The sequence below is a fragment of the Bos grunniens genome, chromosome 13, assembly GCF_055505025.1.
Source record: "Bos grunniens cultivar Pamir isolate PY7600 chromosome 13, Bosgru_T2T1.0, whole genome shotgun sequence".
NCBI classification, from domain to species: Eukaryota; Metazoa; Chordata; class Mammalia; order Artiodactyla; family Bovidae; genus Bos; species Bos grunniens.
Genome location: NC_141177.1, coordinates 12,197,156 through 12,218,681, shown reverse-complemented (window position 1 = coordinate 12,218,681; position 21,526 = coordinate 12,197,156). Strand labels below are relative to the sequence as shown.

General features: G+C 47.6%; 1 protein-coding gene across 23 annotated transcripts in view; it reads right to left on the bottom strand.

The window, feature by feature from the left end:
• PTPRT (protein tyrosine phosphatase receptor type T) overlaps positions 1–21,526 on the bottom strand; it is a 1,155,226-nt gene that overhangs the window by 680,734 nt on the left and 452,966 nt on the right. For all 23 annotated transcript variants that reach the window (XM_086331749.1, XM_086331754.1, XM_086331755.1 and 20 more), the window contains exon 6: positions 19,127–19,301. In XM_086331749.1, the coding sequence (XP_086187875.1) occupies positions 19,127–19,301 (175 nt within the window). The remainder of the gene's footprint in view (positions 1–19,126; positions 19,302–21,526) is intronic.

The window sequence follows — 21,526 nt, the reverse complement described above, 5'->3', positions numbered from 1 at the left end:
CAGTTTAGAGAGGCCCCCTTAGGTGATGAGGGTGGGCAGGGCAAAAGGGCAAGGCCAGGAACCAGGCACCTTCATAAGTCACAGGAATAGCTATGTCACCAGCCAGAGGGGGCTAATGCCCGCAGTGAGGTTCAGAAAGGGTACTCATCAAAGGGCTCCATGATGGCTGTGGCTGGACAAGCCCGGGGTGTAAGTGGTGGAGGCAGCCTCCTTCTCTAGGCAATGAGGCCACTGAACATGGACAGGGATGGGCTTGAGCCTGACAGCAGGATGCGGAGAGGAGGGACAAACACTGTGACATGGAGGAAGGGATGCAAAGGCCCAGTCCCAGCCTCCCAGCTAAAGCTTTACCGCCCCTCCCCCGTCCACTCTCAGCTCCCAGATGAGACTGTGGCCACTGACCACACTGGGAAGACATCCTGCACTTTCACCAGAAAAGAAGGTATTTGACGAACTTACGGTTGCCAGGGGGTAACGCAGGGGAAAAGGGATAATTACGCAGTTTTAGTTCAGCATGTGTACACTGCTAGCTATAAAATGGATAACCAACAAGGACCTACTGTATAGCACAGGAAACTCTGCTCAATGCTACGTGGCAGCCTGGATGGGAGGGGAGTTTGGGGGAGAAGGGATACGTGTACAAAGGCGCTCCACCTGAAACTCTAACAACATTGTTAATCGGCTCTACTCCAATACAAAATAAAAAGCTAAAAAAATAAAGAGAGCAAGCATGATGGGAAAAAAAGAAGGTGTTTGCATTCCATAGCAGCAAAGACGCACAAGAAGAACTGAGGAGGAGCTGGAGGGGAGATTGAACATCTGTAGAACATATAAAGGTGTTATAGGTTCACCTGTGTCCCCCAGAAAGACATGCTAAATTCCTAACCCCCAGGTACACGCGAACATGTATTTGGAAACAGGGAATATGCAGAAGAATGAAGCTGTGATGAGGTCTTACTGGATTATGGTTGGTTCCTCATGCAAGGACTGGTCTCCTTATAAGAAGAGGAATATTAAGAGATAGAAACACACACAGAGACAAAAAGCCCACGTGATGATGGAGGCAGAGACTAGAGTGATGCATCTACAAGCTGAGGATCACAAGTGACCACCGGAAGCATGGAGCAGACTCCCCCTTAGCGCCTACATGAGGAACCACCCTGCTGACAGGTTGATGTTGGACTTCTGACCTTTAGAACTGTGAGAGAGTGAATTCCTGTTACTTTTGAGAGCAGAAGAATTGATGCTTTTGAACTGTGGTGTTGGAGAAGACTCTTGAGAGTCCCTTGGACTACAAGAAGATCCAACCAGTCCATTCTAAAGGAGATCAGTCCTGGGTGTTCATTGGAAGGACTGACGTTGAAGCTGAAACTCCAATATTTTGGCCACCTGATGCGAAGAGCTGACTCATTTGAAAAGACCCTGATGTTGGGAAAGATTGAAGGCAGGAGCAGAAGGGCACAACAGAGGATGAGATGGTTAGATGGCATCACTGACTCAATGGACATGAGTTCGGGTAAACTCCGGGAGTTAGTGATGGACAGGGAGGACAGCACTGCGGTTCATGGGGTCGCAAAGAGTCGGAGATGACTGAGTGACTGAACTGGACTGAACTAGCTCACCCAGTTTGCAGTCATCTGTCTCGCAGCCTTGAGACATTCATACAATGGTAGACTGAATTTGAGCCATTTGGCAGCCTTGGGGAGAGCAAGTTGCAGCACCCCAACAACTGTATCCACCCCACCTTGTGGGACAGAGCCGGGAGGTGGTATGTGAGCACAGGGAGCTGCCAGCTACGGTTCTGGTCACGTGTCACTTCTGGCTGCACTGTCACACACACAATTCACAATTAGAAGAAAACCTCATTGTTCACTTTGAAGATGGCACAGCAGGCTTGCAGAAGCACAGGGGCACACGCACACCCAGGTCACAGAGCTGGCCAGCAGCTGAGCTGGGGTCTGATTCCAAGTCATCCTGTGCTTTGGGGTCACAGGGATACATGTGAGTGGTCCCTGAGCACATTCTTGCTGCTCTCCGACATGATCTCTCTTCCCGACTCATTTCCCCTTTTTTCTCCTCCACTAGAATGTACACTTTTGGGTAATAGAAGCCTCATCTCCATATGGTTCTTTGGTGCACCCCTCGTGTCTAGAAGATTCCCAGGACACAGTAGGTGTTTAATGAATACCTTCCTCCTTGATCAATCGTATTGCAGCAGCATCTGGAGACAGCATTGTGCAGGTCTATCTCTCTAATAGGGACTTAGCCAAAGAGCAAATGACGCTACTCACTGTCTGCCCTTGATTGGATTGTGGCTGTAGGAAGATACTAATGTCACACACTGGTGCACCCCAGCCTGCACCTCAGATATCAGAATCGGGGAGCCACTTCCAACAACTCCGTTGGTGGGGACAATTCTGGTGCGACCCAAAACACTGGTATATAATAAAGCATTAAGAAGCAACAAAAGGGAGAGATGGAGAGTGTGGAAGTCACAAGGAGTGAGACGGGGTAAGAAACAGAGTTGGAGAGAGGAGGGTGGGGAAGCAGGGGGAGGGCTGTGTTTTCTGGGAGGAAATATCCTACCAAGGACCTGATCAGCGAGGCAGAGGGAGCTGAGTTACCCATCTGCAACCTTCTGGATGTACAGGGAAGGTGGCAAGAGAGGGTGACAGGCAAGGCTGGGCAGACACTCGTGGGAGGAGGAAGGATGATGCAGGAGTAGAGAAAGGACATCAGGAAGCAAAGGCACAGAGGCAAAGACCAGAGCTGCTGAGAGGGACTGGACTCCGAGAGGGACAGACATACAGCAATAATTCACTTCTGAACACATCTGGTTCAAAAATGACGTAGCATCCATAGGAAATTCATTCAAACAAAAGAACTGAAGTACATCCCTTTTATTGAAGCTTGAAACCAGGGGATCCAGATTGAGGACCACAACCTACCAAGAGCCTACCTAAATCTTCAGAAATCTGTGGAAAGCCCAGTAGGGATCGGCAGACACCAGAGGAGCCTGGCCAGTGCCCATCTGATTCTTGTCAGCCCAGAATCCCTCTTTAGGGGAAGGGCTCCAGCCCCATCCTGCATCTTCCAGAAGAGTCCAGACTCCTCCCAACCTGCCCCACTGGCTGCAGAGCTGGGCACACGGCTCTGACACTTGGGCACACGACCCTTCCACCCTGCCACCGGGTCCAACAGCTGGTCCAACATTGGATACTCAACCCAGGCAAGGAGGATGAAAATTCTTTCCAGGGACTGATGTCTAGAAATGGAGAAAAGTAAATTCTCTTACTCTGAAGCTTGTTAAACTGCAAGGTGTGGATCTGGAGTCCTTGACTTGCCTCCAAAGCTCCCCATGAGCAGGTGTGAGAATTACATCAAGAAGGAACAAGCAAAACAGGAAACACAGAGAAAAGAGAACTCTGGATCTATCATTCTAGGTGCTTCCATGCTTGGCACCCCAGAGGCACAAGCCAATAATCTCTCTCTGGGGCTCTACCCAATTAAGAGGTAGGTTACTGCCACTCACCACTGTTGGGGGTGGGGGGTCCAGAATGAGAAAGGTCCACTATTTCTCCATCTTCAAGCTCAGATCAGTCCCTGTGAGCCCTCCTGCCTTGCTTATGTCAATAAGGCAGGACAAGTGTGAGGGTGTGGACAGGGCTATGCCCTGCAGAGACCTCCAGAACCAAGGCAAGGATGGGATCCTCGCTGGCAGGGAAACGGGGCTGCTTCTGAGATGCAAAAGAGGGGCCAGGGGAGAGTCATGCCTCTGCCAGAGGGAACTAGTCCAAAACCAGTGGGGGAATCACTGGCAAGGGGGACTGGCAGAAATGAGCTGTGCAAACAGGTCCCAAGGAACTGCCTGCTGCCAGACTGCTCTGCCTTGGAGCTTCTGAGGAAGCAAGAGAGGGGAGGGGCCAGGGCAATGCAGCAGGATGCCAGAGCCTTCAGAGAAGGTCACAGCCACCAAGAACTTCTTTTATTTGGCTGTGCCGGGTTTTCGATGCTGTGCTGGGATTTCCTCTAGTTGCAGGAAGCAGGGGCTACTCTCTGGTTTTGGTGCATGGGCTACTCACGGTGGTGGCTCCTCTTGCTGTGGAGCACGGGCTCTATGGCACTCGGGCTTCAGTCATTGCAGCTTGCAGGCTCAGTAGCTGTGGCTCCCGGGCTCTAGAGCACAGAGGCTCAACAACTGCAGTGCATGGACTTAGTTGCATATGGGATCCTCCTGGACTAGGGATCGAATCCATGTCTCCTGTTTTAGCAGGCGGATTCTTCACCACTGAGCCACCAGAAAAGTCCCACCAGGAACTTCTGATGGGGTGGCCAGAGTGCTTGACAGAGCAGCACCTCGTATTCCATCGGGGGGCATGAGCGTTTCTGTGCTGACTCCCCTTCCCTTACCCTAAATTCTCTGAAGTGCTACACCACAAAGAATGTGTATATGTGTGTGGGGGGTGGTGTATGTGTGTGTATATGGTATGTATGTGTGTGTGTGCATGCTGGGAAAAGGATGAAGGAAAATTAAGGAAAGAGGACTGAGTTCCAAATTTGGATGGTGCAGAGCAGATGGAAAGTATAAGGAGTGTGAGGTAATTGACATTGAAAGCCAGTCGGAATGGAAACCAAATAGTCAGAAATGACCAGCATAGGAGGCCTTGCTGCTGCTGCTGCTGCTGCTGCTGCTGCTAAGTCGCTTCAGTCGTGTCTGACTCTGTACGACCCCATAGACGGCAGCCCAACAGGCTCCCCCATCCCTGGGATTCTCCAGGCAAGAACACTGGAGTGGGTTGCCATTTCCTTCTCCAATGCGTGAAAGTGAAGTCACTCAGTCGTGTCCAACTCTTCATGACCCCATGGACTGCAGCCCACCAGGCTCCTCCATCCATGGGATTTTCCAGGCAAGACTACTAGAGTGGGGTGCCATCGCCTTCTCTGATAGGAGGCCTTAGGAATATGCAAAAACTTGAAAGAGAGCTCACTGTACCCAAATCTCAAAGGGCAGGGTAACTTCTGTCAGCACGCAGTTTGCAAATAACCTTGGGGTTAGGGGAGCTCTTCTCAGGTCCAGCCCCAGGAGTACCTGGCATGGCCCTCTGTGCAAAGACAGATGACTGCAGGTGTATCTATAAGCTGCTTCTCTGGAGCTTCTGGAGAAGATAGAGCAGCCCATTGATGACATCAGGACCCAGGAGCCAATCAGGAGTCCTTCAGTCTTGGCTGGATAAGGAGGATGGAAGGGAAGATGGTAGCTTGGGGTTTAGGCCATAAAGGTGGAGACCCCAGGCAAAGGCAGAAAGACTAAGTCCACACTCAGCAAATTTCTGGGTATGGGTGAGGGCCTAGAGATAAGTATCCTACAGTTTGTTTTATCTCTGCTTATTGTGGAAGTCAAGGAATAAAACCAGGACAGCCGAGGATTCAGCAGAGACAAGGGAAGATGCTGGAAGAGTCGTCCTTGCCCCAGGCCTGCAAACTGCCTCGGTCACTTCACGGACTGCATCAGCCTGGTGAGGGGGAAGAAAGGTGAAGGGCAAAAGGGGTGGTCAGCTCAGTGCCCCCGAAAGAAAAGTCACAGGGATGACTCCAGGTATGCCTGGGGCAGCAATGCCCAGAGAGAAGAGATGGTTTTCTGAGGAGTCAGCCCTGACAGCACTGGGCAGAAAGAACCAGCTGCTTTCCCTTGCTGTGAGGCCAGACTCAGAGAACCCCCTTCTGGTCACTGTTGGGTTCCCATGAAATGCAGACTGAAAGCAGGAACTAATGGTCCCAGTGCTGGTCCTTTCTGTCCACCGTACGTGTGGACACCTGAGAACGAGGTCTCAAGGCCATCAGGCAGGAAGGCCCAGGGTAATGGACAGCATCTCCCCCGGCAGAAGCTGGACTAGCCGTGGTTGGTTCAGATACTGCTTTCACGTCTCAGCTCAGTGAGGTCGTGGGGTCGGCAGGGGTGCAGCTGGGCTCCACACAGCGTTCAGGGACCCAGCTCCTGCCTGGAGACGCTGCCTGCCCCAGTGTCTGGTCTCCTATGTCACAACAGGAGAGGGAAAGACAGGGCCGCACATGGGGGATTTTCTGTAGGTCTGGCCTGGAAGGGGTGTGCATCACTTTGACACATATCCCTCTGCCCCAACTGGAGGCAGGAGTCTAGGAAGTGTACCCTTCCTGCTCACTGAAATGGAAAAAATAAATAGTACAGAGAACAAGTCATGTGGTCACAGGAGCTTGAACTTCTCCAGCTAGGAGGTCCCGCTCTGTGATTATCACACTCGATTTCACCGAGCCTCAGAAAATGTAAGGCAACTAGATCATTTGTTCCATTTTACAGATGGAGAAACTGAGGCTGGGTCACAGGCAGTTTAATCCGGAAATAAAAACTAGGTACAGCGAGGAGTCAGCCCTAGCCCCACCTGCCTCTCAAGGGCAGCCTCACTGCTTATCATTAGGAAAACCATTTTCAACCGTCTGCTTGCAAAGTCACAGCAAAGGCCAGTCCCGTCTCACGGTGGGTCCAGCAGGTTCCAACTCAAGTGTGTGAGAGATTAGAACAGCAAGCCGCGGAGCACATTCTACTGCTGATGAACTCAAACAGGAGGCTTTCCCTCACTGAGAGCAGGCGATCAGCCACTCTGCCAAAAATCGTCTGCTCCATCCCACCAGGCTGAGCTCCATCGGAGAGGAAGAGCTCCATTTACTGAGCCGTAAGCCAGTCACATCTGCCTCTGGACACGCATCTAAAGCAACAGGCCTGCTACTTGGACTAATAATGAAAAGCAGGAGCAAGCAATTTCATTGAAAAGAGGAGACTGAATCCTAGCCACATTCTCTACCAGGATCCAGCAAAGCATAAAAAAGGGGGACTTGCATGCACTTAAAAACATCAACAATAACCTTTCGAGAAGCAAAGAAATCCACCTTCCCAGGGGGTGGGAAACTCAAATTTGACACTACTGCAGGAGCCCCAGGACTCTGCAGAGCTGCCTCCTTTGTTTTCCATGCTATTTTAGGATGGCATTCTATTGTTGGAGAGGGAATAAGTTTGAAACCCACCTATAGAATATACGTTCTCTTTTGACAAATAGGGAACTCGAGGCCCAGAGAAATGGTCATTTGAATCTAACTAGCAACAAAATGTTGGCTCTGTCCCTTCTAAGATAAATCTCACCTAAGCCCCGGCTCTGGGTTCCCCAGATCAGGATGGCAGCCCGTCTTAGATGGGGCAAGAGGGGATACACGTGTACATAGAGCTGATGCACTTTGCTATGTGGACGTGGTAGAAACTTACACGACACTGTAAAGCAACTATATGCTAAGAAAAACTAATTTTAAAAATTTTAGAAATAAATTTTAAAATAAATAAAAACAATGCAATATGAGTATGAGAAACCCCACTGATCACATCAGAAGCCCCCTCTCTACCCCACCCCACCCCACTGCTAAGACACTGCTTTGGGGCATCTGCCTCCTGCTATCTGCTCCATGAGTGCTTTTTAAAACCAATTTTTTTTTAAATTTTGTATTGGAGTATAGCCGATTAACAATGTTGGTGATGGTTTCAGGCAGACAGCAAAAGGGACTCAGCCATACATACACATGTATCCATTCTCTCCCAAACTCCCCTTCCACCCAGGCTGCTTTGCTTTTTAAATGTTTAAACACGTTGCCACAATTTCTTCATGAGGATCATTTTTAATGACTGGTGATGCTTGCTCTAGGTAGGTAGACTACAGGTCTCTGGTCTCTGGTAGATAGGTAGACTACATTGGGTTGAAGAGGTGGCAACTGAGGGCGTCTAGGCACAGTGACAGCTGCCACGGTCAGCTGGGCTGGCATGGACTGTTCAGCAGGGCATCTTATCTCACTCTCTAGGTCAGAACAAACCAGAAGTCAAATGTCAAAGCTTTTAGACAGACCGACTGGGGCTCAGAGAAGCTAAATCACTCCACAGCTAATGTTATCAGCTCTCTTTTATTTCTCCCACATCTCATGCCCTGCTCTGGACAGAAGCCCACAGAGCTGCAGATGAACACAAGAGTGTCAGAGATCAAGAGGTCTCCCCGCGAGGAGGGGTTTGGGTCAGAGTTTCTCACCCTTGGCACAACTGGCCTTTGGGGCTGAGCAGTTCTTTGTTAGGGGCAGGGGGAGGAGGGTTGCCCTTGTACATAGCAGAAGTTTAGCAGCATCTCTGGCCTCCCCCTACCGGATGCTGGGGCTCCCTTCCCAAGTGTGACAATTAAAAAGGCCCCCAACATTGCTGAAAGCCTCCTGGGAGATGAAATCACTCTCAGTTGAGAACCACTGGTCTAGGCAGAGGCTGTAACATTTCAGAGGCAAATTAGGCACCAGAGAGAGGACATAGGCAATGCTCTGGATCATCCTGTCCAAATCTGGAGCCTGAGGTTTAACTGAGTCTGATTGAGCCTGAAACTTAGGGCCTCAGAAACAATATTCCATGTATATTTGCCACAGAATAGAACATAATGGAAAATCAGCATAACGAGGGTTAGGAAGAAAGTCTTAATTACAATAGGACTAAGATGGACCTTGGGCTCTGAGACGGTCAGTAGGCTGAGTGAACAGGCTTCAGCATCCTCATCAGCTGAGGATTAAACAGAATCTCACGTGAAATATACAGGGCGGTGTCTGGCATGCAATAAACAGTCTACAAATGTTACCTTACTGCAGACTTGCAGCTCATTCCGTACCCTGGATAAGTCTTCCACTGGAACACAGGAGGGTAATGTTCCATGTGAACAAGGGTTTAACGCAGTTGATGTTTGATTTGATTTCCAAATGCGTTAAAAGTGTTAATGCGACCCAGGAGCATGTAGCTGATGAAGTCGTCAAAATAAGTCAAGGAAACCAATACTTGTCAGGTTTTATTTATCCACACTGATGTTTTTCTTTAAAAATAAGCTGGTCTTTGTGCCCATATAGAATACAATATACACAGATATCTCCCAGTTTGCCTCCCCCAACATGCTCATATGTTCAAGTGAAGTTTCCCACTTTCCTCCCATCTGTCATTTATTTTTTTTCCTCCTCTGGAAAGCTAACAGTGAGATCATCTAAAAGTGAGGAAGTCAGGAGCTAAGACTGGGCAGCTGGCAAATGGGGAGGATGGAGACTGATGAAGATAAATAAACACATGGACAGTTAGTTCACAAAGGATGAACACACCCAAGAAAGTGAAAGTGTCAGTCACTCAGTCAGGTCCAAGTCTTTACGACCCCATGAACTGTAGCCTGCCAGGTTCCTCTGTCCATGGGATTCTCCAGGCTAGAATACTGGAGTGAGTAGCCATTCCCTTCTCTAGGGCATCTTCCTGGTCCAGGGATCAAACCTGCGTCACCTGCATTGGCAGGCAGATTATTTATCACTGAGCCACCAGAGAAGCCCGAACATATCCATGACCCTTCCCCAAATCCAGAGAAGCTGCACTATGACTCCATTTTATAACTCAGGAGGCTCTGAATTCACATAGCAAACACATGCCAGAACCCAGATCTGAACCCAAGACCTACATGATTTACGATCTATGAGTGCTTTCCAAGAGCAGCTGTGGTTAAAAAACATGAGGCAGTCCATTAACTGAAGTTATGACTAAGAAAGAAAAAATAAGAGCATCAGGATATTTTTTTAGAAAGAAGACTGCAGAGAAGATGAAGATGCTGAGGTTTCTTGAAATACTATCTTCCAGGAAAGCCAACATTAGACATGGGGTAGAGGGAGGAAGCAGGTAAGTGTGAAGTGATAAGGTGTTGCCCACAGTGTGAAGCAGGTACACACCAGTAGGCAGGACTCAGGAGGAACACCGAGGGCTCACTCATCTCAAGGCAAGCCTTCCCTTGACAGCCATTAAGGAAGGCCCAGAAGCCTCTAAAATGACCATCATCAGGGCCACATGATAGACTGGGTAAGTAGCATGATGCTGGCAGGTCAACAGAGACCTGGGCAGGACAAAGGGAAGTCATAGGAGGGACACAGGGAATTACAAAGCTCACAGCTTCCATAACTAGGAAGAAAAAGAATAAGGGCACAAAACAATTAAAGTAAAAGATGATATATATGCATGTGCGTGCTAAGGTGCTTTATTACCCCATGGACTAGAGCCCGCCAGGCTCCTCTGTCCATGGAATTTCCCAGGCAAGAATACTGGAGTGGGTTGCCATTTCCTCCTCCCGGGAATCTTCCCAATCCAGGGATCAAACCCACATCTCTTATGTCCCCTGCATTGGCAGGAGGGTTCTGACCAGTAGCACCACCTGGGGATACGTACAGCTGATTCACTGTGTTGTACAGTAGAAAATAATACAAAATTGTAAAGCAATTATATTCCAGTAATAAAATGAAATAAAATAAAGAAGCACTCATAAAGGACATAGAACTTGCTCAGAGGTAGGAGGAAAACCTATAGTTCGAAGAATACTGAGAACCTTGGGACAAGAAGAGCACTAAGGAATCTTCTGTGCCACTGCCTCTTGTGAAGAAAGGGTCTGAGAACTCCCTGGATACAGCAAATGTCTGGCCATCCTCTGCATGCCAGGTACTGTACTAGGTGCCAGGGATCCAGAGGAAGCAAGACCTACAGAGCTTCTCCCTTCAAGACCACATGTAACACACAGATGTGAACGAGTACTGTGCACAATGGTAAGAGCTGGGTAGAAAACCACAGCCTAGTGTACTGGTACAGAGTCACAAGAGGGAGTGTGGTCAGGGGAGTCTCTCTAGGGAGCTGATAGGTGAGTAGACACCACAGCAAACAAAACAAATGAATTCCATGTAACCATCAGGAAGAAAAGCATTTACCTCCAAGAGAGGGAAACAAGTGCAGAGCCCCTGAGGTCAGACTTGCTTTCCTGGAGTTCAAGGAAGAGGAAATGGACAGGTGTGGCCAGAGAATAGGATAAAAGGAAAAATATGGGGCTGGGAGGCTAGGAATCAGAGACAGAGAGGGGGTCAGAAATAGACTGTGTTAAGAAGCTTGGCTTTTATTCTGAGGATAAGAGAGGAGCTAGTGCAGAGTTTTAGGAAATGATGTGCCAAGATTTAACTTGTTTTCAAACTGTCTCTGAGGCTGCACAGAGAGCAGACCTCAGCGGTGCAGAAGTGGAACAGGGAGGAGGCTGGCAACTCATCCAATTGCAAAGAAAGGGCGTGGTCTCAAGCGGTGATAACAAACTGTGACCCAGGAGCCAAACCCTGCTCTGTGCCTGTGTGTTTTGATTTTTTTTTTAATAAAGTTTTATTGTCACATGGCCTCACTCATTCATGCCATGTTTTCTAGGGCTGCTTTTGCTACAACAGCAGAGTCGAGTAGTTTAAACAGAGCCTGGGTGGCCCATAAAGATGAAAACGTTGACAACCATGCCCTGTGTAGGAAAGGTTTGCCACCTCCTGGTCTAGGGTGTGGACAGGTGAGATGGTAGGGGTGGTGGGGCTCCAGGCAGGCTTAAGCAGTGGAGTTTACAGGGCAGAGGCCAGATTCCAGCCCCGGCTCTCTGACCACTGCACCATACAGCTCCCAGCTCCCCTCTGCCTCTGAAGACTGGCAGAGAACAGATATGGATGCTCGGAGTCTGATTAGGAAGGCAACTTTGCTCCAGTGCTCTCCAAGCTGAATGCTCAGAGTGGTTACTGTCTTTGTTTCTTCTCTGGGTATGTAGTGGTCCCCCTGGGCTGCTCTCACTGATGGGACAGGAGGCAGCAGCCTTGGTCACCTCAGAAGGCTAAAGATGCTTTCCCGAATTGCATTAGCTGTCCTACCCTTTGTATATATTTTCTCAGCTCACACCTGATTACAGGGTCTATCATATTGGATTTTCTAAGAAATGTGGTATAGAAGAAAGAACAGGATCTATTTGGCACAGGCAGGCATGGGCTGGAATCCCAACTCTGCCACATATAAGCTGTGTGGCCTTGGGATGGTTGCCTAACCTCTCTGATCCTCCATGCCCTCATCTGTAAAAGGGGGGATGCTACAGCACATGTACCGTATGGCTACTTACAGGCTTAGTAAGATAGTATAGTAGGCGCCTGACCCAACTGGAAGGCCATGCGTTATTAAGTCTGCATGATTCTTCCTACTCGACCGTGACTTATCACACTACTTGACACATGGTTGGGGTTCCATAAGCTCTTAACAATAAGGACAAGTCAACTATTCTAGTCTAGTAATCTTTAAGCCACAGGCTGTAAACTCAAAGGCCTACAGGAGCAAGCCTAGTGAGGTGAGCAAGGTGGGCCAAGCCAGGGCAAGGGTGAACTGTGGAGCGTCCCGGGACAGGGCAGCCATACCAGCCCACTGCTGCCATCCTAAAATGCAGGCTCAGTGTGGCCAAACTGACGCAACTGCAAGAAGAATTTAAGGAGTGGAACAAAATGTTAAAAGAAAAAAAAGACAATGCAACCAAGTAAAGCATCTCTGCAACCAACTTGGACCAGTGGGCTGTGTTTGGTGACCCCAATCGCATTCCCTAATGTTGTTCCAGAGAAAAGAGACCTTAAGGTGATTAAGTTTAAATTACCATAGAACAAGAAGCAGAACAAGGAAAAGTAGCCAGTGTATTGATATTTGATCAATATCTCCTTGAATACAGTAAAATATGATTATCGATAATTACAGATATAACTATTGTTGTTCAGTCGCCAAGTCGTGTCCAACTCTTTGCGACCCCACGGACTGCAGTACACCGGGTTTCCCTGTCCTTCACTGTCTCCTGGAGTTTGCTCAAATTCATGTCCATAGAGTCCATGATGCTATTTAACCATCTCATCCTCTGCCACCCTCTTCTCCTTTTGCCTTCAATCTTTCCCAGCATCAGGGTCCAAAGAAGGCGGGAATGGCAAACCACTCCCATATTCTTATTGTGAGAACCCCAGGAACATGAACAGTACGAAAAAGCAGAGATATGACTTGGTGGGTGTCTATTTTGTACTATTGCTATTGCTAAGTCACTTCAGTCGTGTCCGACTCTGTGCAACCCCATAGACGGCAGCCCACCAGGCTTCCCCGTCCCTGGGATTCTCCAGGCAAGAACACTGGAGTGGGTTGCCATTTCCTTCTCCAATGCATGAAAGTGAAAAGTGAAAGAAGTCACTCGGTCGTGTCCAACCCTCAATGACCCCATGGACTGCAGCCTTCCAGGCTCCTTCATCCATGCGATTTTCCAGGCAAGAGTACTGGAGTGGGGTGCCATTGTCTTCTCCGATTTTGTACTAAGAGCTATACATATATTTTTTCCCTCTAATAAGGATCCAACTAGCTATATCTGTCCCCACTGAACATATGAGGAACCTGAGGCTCGAAGCAAACATGTAATTTCCCTGAAGACACAGAGACCTGGGGCCAGGTCTGAGATTGAAACTTGGGATGCTGACATCCATACACAAAATCTATACTCTTGACCCTGCCCAACTACCTTGATAGAAAGTCACAAGGGAGTTAAATCCAAACATCTGACTCTCAGCATCAGTACTGGATTTCTTTGAAGAACTAATCTGTACATTGATAATAAGTTCTGAAACCATGGTAGGTTGTTAAATGGAGTTAGAAGACAAATTTTAAAAAACCATCACCAACAAAATTTTTATGAGTTAGAAAATTGTCATCAAGACCACATCTGCATATTTGAGGAAACCTAAGCCCTTGGGATAAGCTAAAATACCTTGAAATCAAAGACTTTAGGAAACCCAGAAACAGACAGCAAATTAGTGCATTTATGAGCAGTGGTCTGGAACAGGTAGGTTGAGGGGCCAGATTGTTAATTGAGTGAAACCTCAATTACAGAGTAATCTAATGTATACTCAGGTACATTATCACAACTCAATAAACAGCTCTTTGGAATGAAGTAATTCCAATTTGCTTGCATTTTAATCTGTGTGTTGCCCTGAAAATTTTGTATTGCCTACACTCAAATGAGGTGGTGTTTTCTGAAGCACCGATGCTCACAGTCCCAGGACAGTAAACGAGCCACAAGCCAGCCATAAACACACCTGCCTAGGGAGAGACAGAGACAGAAATGGAGACAGAGGTCCCCGCCCTCCACAGCTTGGCCCAGCACAAGCACCTGCCGCAGACAGCATCAGAGGGACCTCCGGCTCCTGGCACCCTCGGGAGCTGAGGGTCCTATGACCTCCCAACCCCTGCATGGCCTGAGTTCCAAATGAGTGATGCCAGGCGGAGTGGGCCCATGAGGTCAGGAGGCCGAGCACAAGCAGGACCAGAAACTTATCCTTTGTTCCAGATCCCTGGCTCACTGGTGGTGGATAGAGGAGGAATCTGGGGAGACTGATGTAGTGGGAACTCCAGGACCCAAATGTTCCCAAGCCTACATGTTGGGCCCCATTTAAAAAAAAATGTAAAAAATGCTGGCTGTGCTGTACAGCAGGTGGGATCTTATTTCCCTGGCCAGGGACTGCATCTGTGCCCCTGCAGGGTAAGCACAGAGCCCTAACCACTGTACCACCAGGGAAATCCTATGACCCCCACTTTAATATTCCCTCCTGTATGTTCTGCACATGAGGGAAGTACCCATCCCCACTCTGCACAGGAAGCCTCAAAGGATCTCTCCAGGGCCACAGATACGGGAACAAGATTGTGACCTGGACAAGTGTCCTGCCCCATCTACCTCAGTTCAGTTCAGTTCAGTCACTCACTGGTGTCCTATTCTTCATGACCCCATGGACTGTAGCACGTCAGGCTTCCCTGTCCATCACCAACTCCTGGAGCTTGCTCAAACTCATGTCCATCGAGTCGGTGATGCCATCCAAACATCTCATCCTCTGTCATCCCCTTCTCTTCCTGCTTTCAATCTTTCCCAGCATCAGGGTCTTTACCAATGAGTCAGTTCTTCCCATCAGGTGGCCAAAGTATTAGAGCTTCAGCATCAGTCCTTCCAATGAATATTCAGGGCTGATTTCCTTTAGGATGGACTGGTTGGATCTCCATTCAGTCCCTTGGACTCTCAAGAGTCTTCTCCAGCACCACAGTTTGAAAGCATCAATTCTTTGGTGCTCAGCCTTCTTGATGGTCCAACTCTCACATCCACACATGACTACTGGGAAAACTATAGCTTTGACTATACAGATCTCTGTCAGCAAAGTGATGTCTCTGCTTTTTAATATGCTGTCTAGGTTTGTCATTGCTTTTCTTCCAAGGAGCAAGTGTCTTTAATTTCATGGCTGCAGTCACCATTCACAGTGATTTGGGGGCTCACCATCCACAGTGAGCCTAAGAAAATAAAATCAGGGATCGAACCCAGGTCCCCTGCATTGGAAGTACAGTCTTAGCCACTGGACCATAAGGGAAGTCCTATGTGTGTGTGTCTGTGTGTGTGTATGCGTGTGTGTGTAGGGAAGGGTTAAATCCATTTCTGGAATCTGGCAGTTGGTATCCCACTCCAGACAGGAAGGGAACACGGGAGCGTGATGCATGAGTTAAAAACGAAAGTTAGCAATAGGTCAAGGGACCCCTGCTATGAGCCCAGCCTGCTATCTGGATGTTTTTGACACTGTTCAGGACACGATGCTGCCAGATAATGACAAGGCCACAAGCCTCGGGTCCTCCAGGTGAGGCCTAAATAGCAATGATCCAGCCCCTGGGCCAACCCCCGCTCTGCCCCTAAGGACCTGTCTCTGTGTCTCAACCTGGCTGTGGATGTTCCTACAGCTGTAAAATGAATTAAAATAAAACCAAGGTGCAGAGCCACAGTCAGGACTAAATAAGATCATGAACGTAAAGGGACTTCTACATTGAAGGGGTCTAGTTTCTAGCTGACCCCCAAGTGAATGTAAAAAGAGAAGAAGTGCAACAGGGAAGAAAAACAGGCACTAAGAAAATGCGATATTCCATTAAGGATTTCAATAAGGTGCAACAAAACAGGATCCATCACCAGGAGCACAAACCTAACTTCACCCACGGTGAAGGAGACTTCTGAAGAAGGTCACCCAGTGCACCCCTTAAAATGGACCGGTGAGGGCTACAGGGGAGGGGGCAGAGCAGATCCACAGTTCCTGGATTGTATCAGGGTACTACCCCCTCCAGGCTGAACTCAAGCCCAAGGAACACAGCCAGCAAAGGACAAACCACAGCCCCAGGACACCCTGGCCACCCCTCCAAACAAAAGCCATGATGCTTCTCCATGGAAACCACATCCTTTGTCCAAGAGGCCTCTGCATTTGGCCCCACACCTCCTTCTTCACACCTGGGGACCTAAGGAAAGACGAAATGGAGTGCCTGACTCCATTTGTCTGCATGTGAACAGTTCAGAGCCCGACACTAGCCCCAGTAGTCATTCATCCAATCCACTCATTACCAACACTGTGCCAGGCACGGCAAGGTGCTAGTGAGACCGGGACAACAGGAGACAACACAGTCCATTCTCAGGATGGGGAGGGAGGCTTCCATTGCTGTGTGGGATATCACCATACAACAGGTATAGAGAGCGTCCAGAAAGCACAGCTCAGAAGTAACATATTCACTGACTATAGGACAGACCTGAAAAGGCCACTTTATCACATAGATCAACCTTCAGTTCAGTTCAGTTGCTCAGTCGTGTCCGACTCTTTGCGACCCCATGAATCGCAGCACGCCAGGCCTTCCTGTCCATCACCAACTCCCGGAGTTCGCCCAGACTCACATCCATCGAGTCAGTGATGCCATCCAGCCATCTCATCCTCTGGCGTCCCCTTCTCCTCCTGTTCCCAATCCCTCCCAGCATCAGAGTCTTTTCCAATCAGTCAACTCTTTGCATGAGGTGGCCAAAGTACTGGAGTTTCAGCTTTAGCATCATTCCTTCCAAAGAAATCCCAGGGCTGATCTCCCTCAGAATGGACTGGTTGGATCTCCTTGCAGTCCAAGGGACTCTCAAGAGTCTTCTCCAACACCACAGTTCAAAAGCATCAATTCTTCGGCACTCAGCCTTCTTCACAGTCCAACTCGCACATCCATACATGACCACTGGAAAAACCACAGCCTTGACTAGACAGACCTTTGTTGGCAAAGTAATGTCTCTGCTTTTGAATATGCTATCTAGGTTGGTCATAACTTTCCTTCCAAGGAGTAAGCGTCTTTTAATTTCATGGCTGCAGTCACCATCTGCAGTGATTTTGGAGCCCAAGAAAATAAAGTCTGACACTGTTTCCACTGTTTCGCCATCTATTTCCCATGAAGTGATGGGACCAAATGCCATGATCTTCATTTTCTGAGTGTTGAGCTTTAAGCCAACTTTTTACTCTCCACTTTCACTTTCATCAAGAGGCTTTTTAGTTTCTCTTCACTTTCTGCCATAGAGCACCAAAAAGTCAAGAAACGAGCCTAACAGGATCAAAATGATAGTTTCTTTGATATATATTGGCACTCAATGCAAACTAGTTTAAAGATGATTTTTTCCTGTTAGTTGTTCTGTTCATAACTATTCAATTTGTTGATCTTCAACTTAAGTGTTCACAGAATTCCAACGATGAGATGAATTCCTGCTGAGGCCAATAACTCATTCACTGATCCAACACTCAACAAATATTTTAAGGTTGAGTCAAATGAAATGACTGATCATGCAGGGCAAAACCATGGAACGCTGGTGATCTCAGATGGTTTGGCATGCTCAGCACATATGCCAGGCACTCTGCGAAGCTTAGGGGGCTGACTGTGAACCATGAGACACAAGGAAGATGGCCCAAACTCCGCTGAGTTTATATCCTAAAGGGGGACACAAAACTGCCAAGAAAATGAAGAAAAATATAGAATTTGGAAATGTGAAGAGTGGAAAAGAAACAAAGCAATGTGATAGAATGTGACCATGAGAATGGCAGGGAGCTAGGAGAGGGTAATTCTCTCAGAGAAGATGGCATGTTGACAGTCAAGCTGAGATCTGATGAATGACAAAGGGGCAGCCATGTGAATATCCATCTGGAATCAGGACAGCACAGCAGAGAGAATCTCAGATGGCAGACTCACCCAGGAAAGGTAATCATTACATAGGCGGGCAAAGAGAGGTCAAGGTTCCACACCAACCCACCCTTTGACCAAGGGAACCAACTCAGGAGACTTCTCAGGGGTTGAACAACGCTTCTGTCTTCAAACACACTGGGTATCATTCTGCAGCTAGCATTAACATGAACAGCTCCACTGTTTCATTCACTAAATTACGTTATATTAAAATTTTACCCGGTGAACATAACGCTGGAAAATGAGAGCATCCATACACTGCTGGTTTCCAGTATAAGCTGTCAACCTTCTTTTTTTCAAAAGCAATATTGCAACACAAAGAAAAATCCATAAAGATGCTCATATTCTCTGGCCTAACAACTCTACCTCTAGGGAATTTATCCAAGGAAATAATTTGGTTTAGTAGAATAAAAATATTCTCTTCAGAAGAACTCAATTGAGGTGTTAATTGCTGCACGCACAAAGGAAAGATAAAAACAAAAACACCTGGAATTATCTAAATGATGACAGAGATTTTTAAAAATAGGATGATTGTGATGAACTTGATGAAATAGCACACAACCATTAAGCACTGTAACAAAGACTATGGAGTCTTTTTAAAATGAATGGAATATCCAGCTCCTTCAGAAAAGGGAGAATGTACATATTTTCATGGAAAAACACATCAAAGATTCCTCAAGGTGAACAAGAAAACTGGGAAAAAATTGATTCAAAGTCAGTAGGGTGGGGATTATTTATTTCAAAAGTCCTTCTAAAATATTGTCACTGTATCGAGTTTTCAATAAAATATCCCTTAGAAACAATTGTTTTCTTGATCACTGTAACAGAATGCCACCCAAGCACAAGGACATTGGCTCACTCTAAATTTAAATGCAAAAAAAAAAATAAAAGCCACATTTGGAGATGCCTTCCATGTCATCCATCCCATAAGCTTTCATGTACAGATCTTACATCTAAGACTCAACTTTGAATGACAGTGAAATATTGCATGATTTTACAGTAACTTTATTTTTTTTTTGAAGTGGGTTGATGGGGAGAATTTAAAGCTGTTTCATTCTATGGAATGAGTGAAGGAACCACAGATAAGAAAACAGCAGTCTTAGCTCTTCCCACCATGCAAGCTTGGGGCCAAAGGATCCCTATGAGACCAACCACGTGGGTGGCGGCACTTACCTTTCACGATCAGCTCTGCGTAGTTGGACACACCGGAGCCACCGTCAGAGCGGATCACACAGCGATACTTGCTCACGCTCCGCTGGGTCGTGTCTGCCACACTGACTGTTGCCGAGAAACGCCTGTGGTTGACCACACGGGTGACCATGAGGGCTGTGTCCCTTCCATTCCATTGCTGCAGGACAGAGGAAAGGAGGGAGAAATCATAGTATCACAGGCTCCCAGCGTGGAAGCTCCACCCACCCCCACACCCCCGGGGCCCATGACTTTCCATAATAAGTCTCCATTGCTGGTATCGGTAGGTGATAGGATTCAAGAATAAACTTTGCTAGGGAGCTGATGCGAGAGGGCAGCTGCCTGCCCATAGGAAGAGAGGGCACAGCCCCTTCTAAACACCTTGGCTCCTTGCTCATCTGCATATAAGGTTGGCACTTAGCCCTTTAAACTTCCTCCATTTTTGTCCATCTCTTAAGCAAAACCCACAGGGTATCCCCAAGAGCAGACTCAGGTAAGTCAGTGAAAACATAGCCCACAAAGTGGCAATAAACAGCTGGCGTGCTGGTACCCCAGCCACAGGTCCTGCATGCCCCCTACATGGACCAATCTGTCCCCCAGGCACAGTGCGAATGGGGGCTTTTCAACACCTCTCCTCCTTGGCATATGCTGCTTCCACTGCCCAAAGCCTCCTGTCTGCCTGGAGATACTCTCGCTGCCTTTAAGCCCAGGTGCAGCTCACTGGCATCTCCAGTAAGTGCCCTTGACTGTCACATCACCTTCTCGAAAGCTCCTCACTCTCCTATGTATGGCGCAAACTTGCCATGCAATTTTTCCAACAAATGTTCCCCTCAATAGACTGTGAGCTGCCCAAGGGCAGGACTTTGGTCTTTTCATCTCCAGCACCATGCCCTGATGCCTCTTGACTTAATAAACATTTTTAGAATCAACATTTTTAATCCAACATTTTTGTCTTTACAATCCTGAATCTTAGATGTGATATTCTGGGTATGAAAAAGTCCCTGTTTCACAGTAGCAAGTTACAATAACTGCTAGGAAAAGAAGTGCAAGTGAATACCATTTGTGCAAACTCAGGCAGGCAACTTCATTTCTCTGGCCTTCAGCTCCTCCTTTAAACCATGGCTCTGATACTGGGGCTTGCTTTATGGAGTTATCGTGACCAATAAATGAGAAGGCATGGAAAACATTTGACCTGAAGCATATTCTGGTGTCAGTGGAGCTCTCTAAATCAAGGGTCCCCAACCTCTGGGATCTAATGCCCGATGATCTGAAGTGAAACTGATCTAATAATAGAAATAGAGTGCACAATAGCTGGAATGTGCTTGGATCATCCTGAAACCACACCCCCAGCCCCAAGGTCTGTGGAAAAACTTGCTTTTCACAAAACTAGTCGTTGGTGCCTAAAAGCTGGGGGATAGCTGCTCTAAATTAACCATGAAATTAGAGGTGAAGTGGGGCAAAGTGGATAACAGCCCTTCAAAGATGTCTATGTTCTAATCCTTAGAGCCTGCAGATACATCACTTTACATAGTAAAAGGGATTCTGAAGATGTGATTACGGATGTTGAGATGGAGAGAGATTCCGAATCAAACAAAAGGACTTATATGCAGAAGAGGAAGGCTGGATGGTCAAAGTCAGAGAAAGAGACGTGGCGACAGAGGCAGAGGTCAGAGTGGTGTGACCTCCTTAAGATGAAGGAAGGAACCATGAGCCAAGGAATGCAGGGCGGGGTGGCCCCCAGAAACTGGGAAAGGTAAGGGGAGAGATTCTCCCCTGGAACCTCCAGAAGGAGCACAGCCCACTGACACCTTGATTTTAGCCCATAAGACCCATTTCTGACTTCTGATCTCCACAACTGTAAAGTAATACGTTTCCATTGTTTCAATCCACTCAGTTTGCAGAACTTGTTACATCAGTAATAAGGAATTAACACAAACAGCAAAGGACTCATTAAGTGCAAAAATATTAATTTTTTCACGTTTAAATCTTATGTTGATGTCTCCTCCAGGATTATTTCACTTTTCTTCTTAATGATGTCAGATTCCAGCGAGGATTAAGTGCATCCCCTTGAACCATTTACATTTTTTCTGTTTAGCTCCTCAAACCACCAGGCTTTCTCCCATGGAAGAATAAGAAATTGTGGGTTGTCTTATAAAATCTCTGGAAAAACAGGCCTTTTGATAATCACATTTGTCATATTGGGAGCAGGCAACAGCCGGACAGGGACGAGCTGAGGGCCCAGAGCCATGAAAGGCAACAGCGCTGTGACGGACCGGGGCAAGGAGCCGTGGAGGTGAGGTTCAGAGAGATGAGCCCACACGCAAGGGCAAGCAGAGGCTCAAGGTCAAGGCGACTGAGCAGTCACCCAGGAGGAGCCCTGAGGCA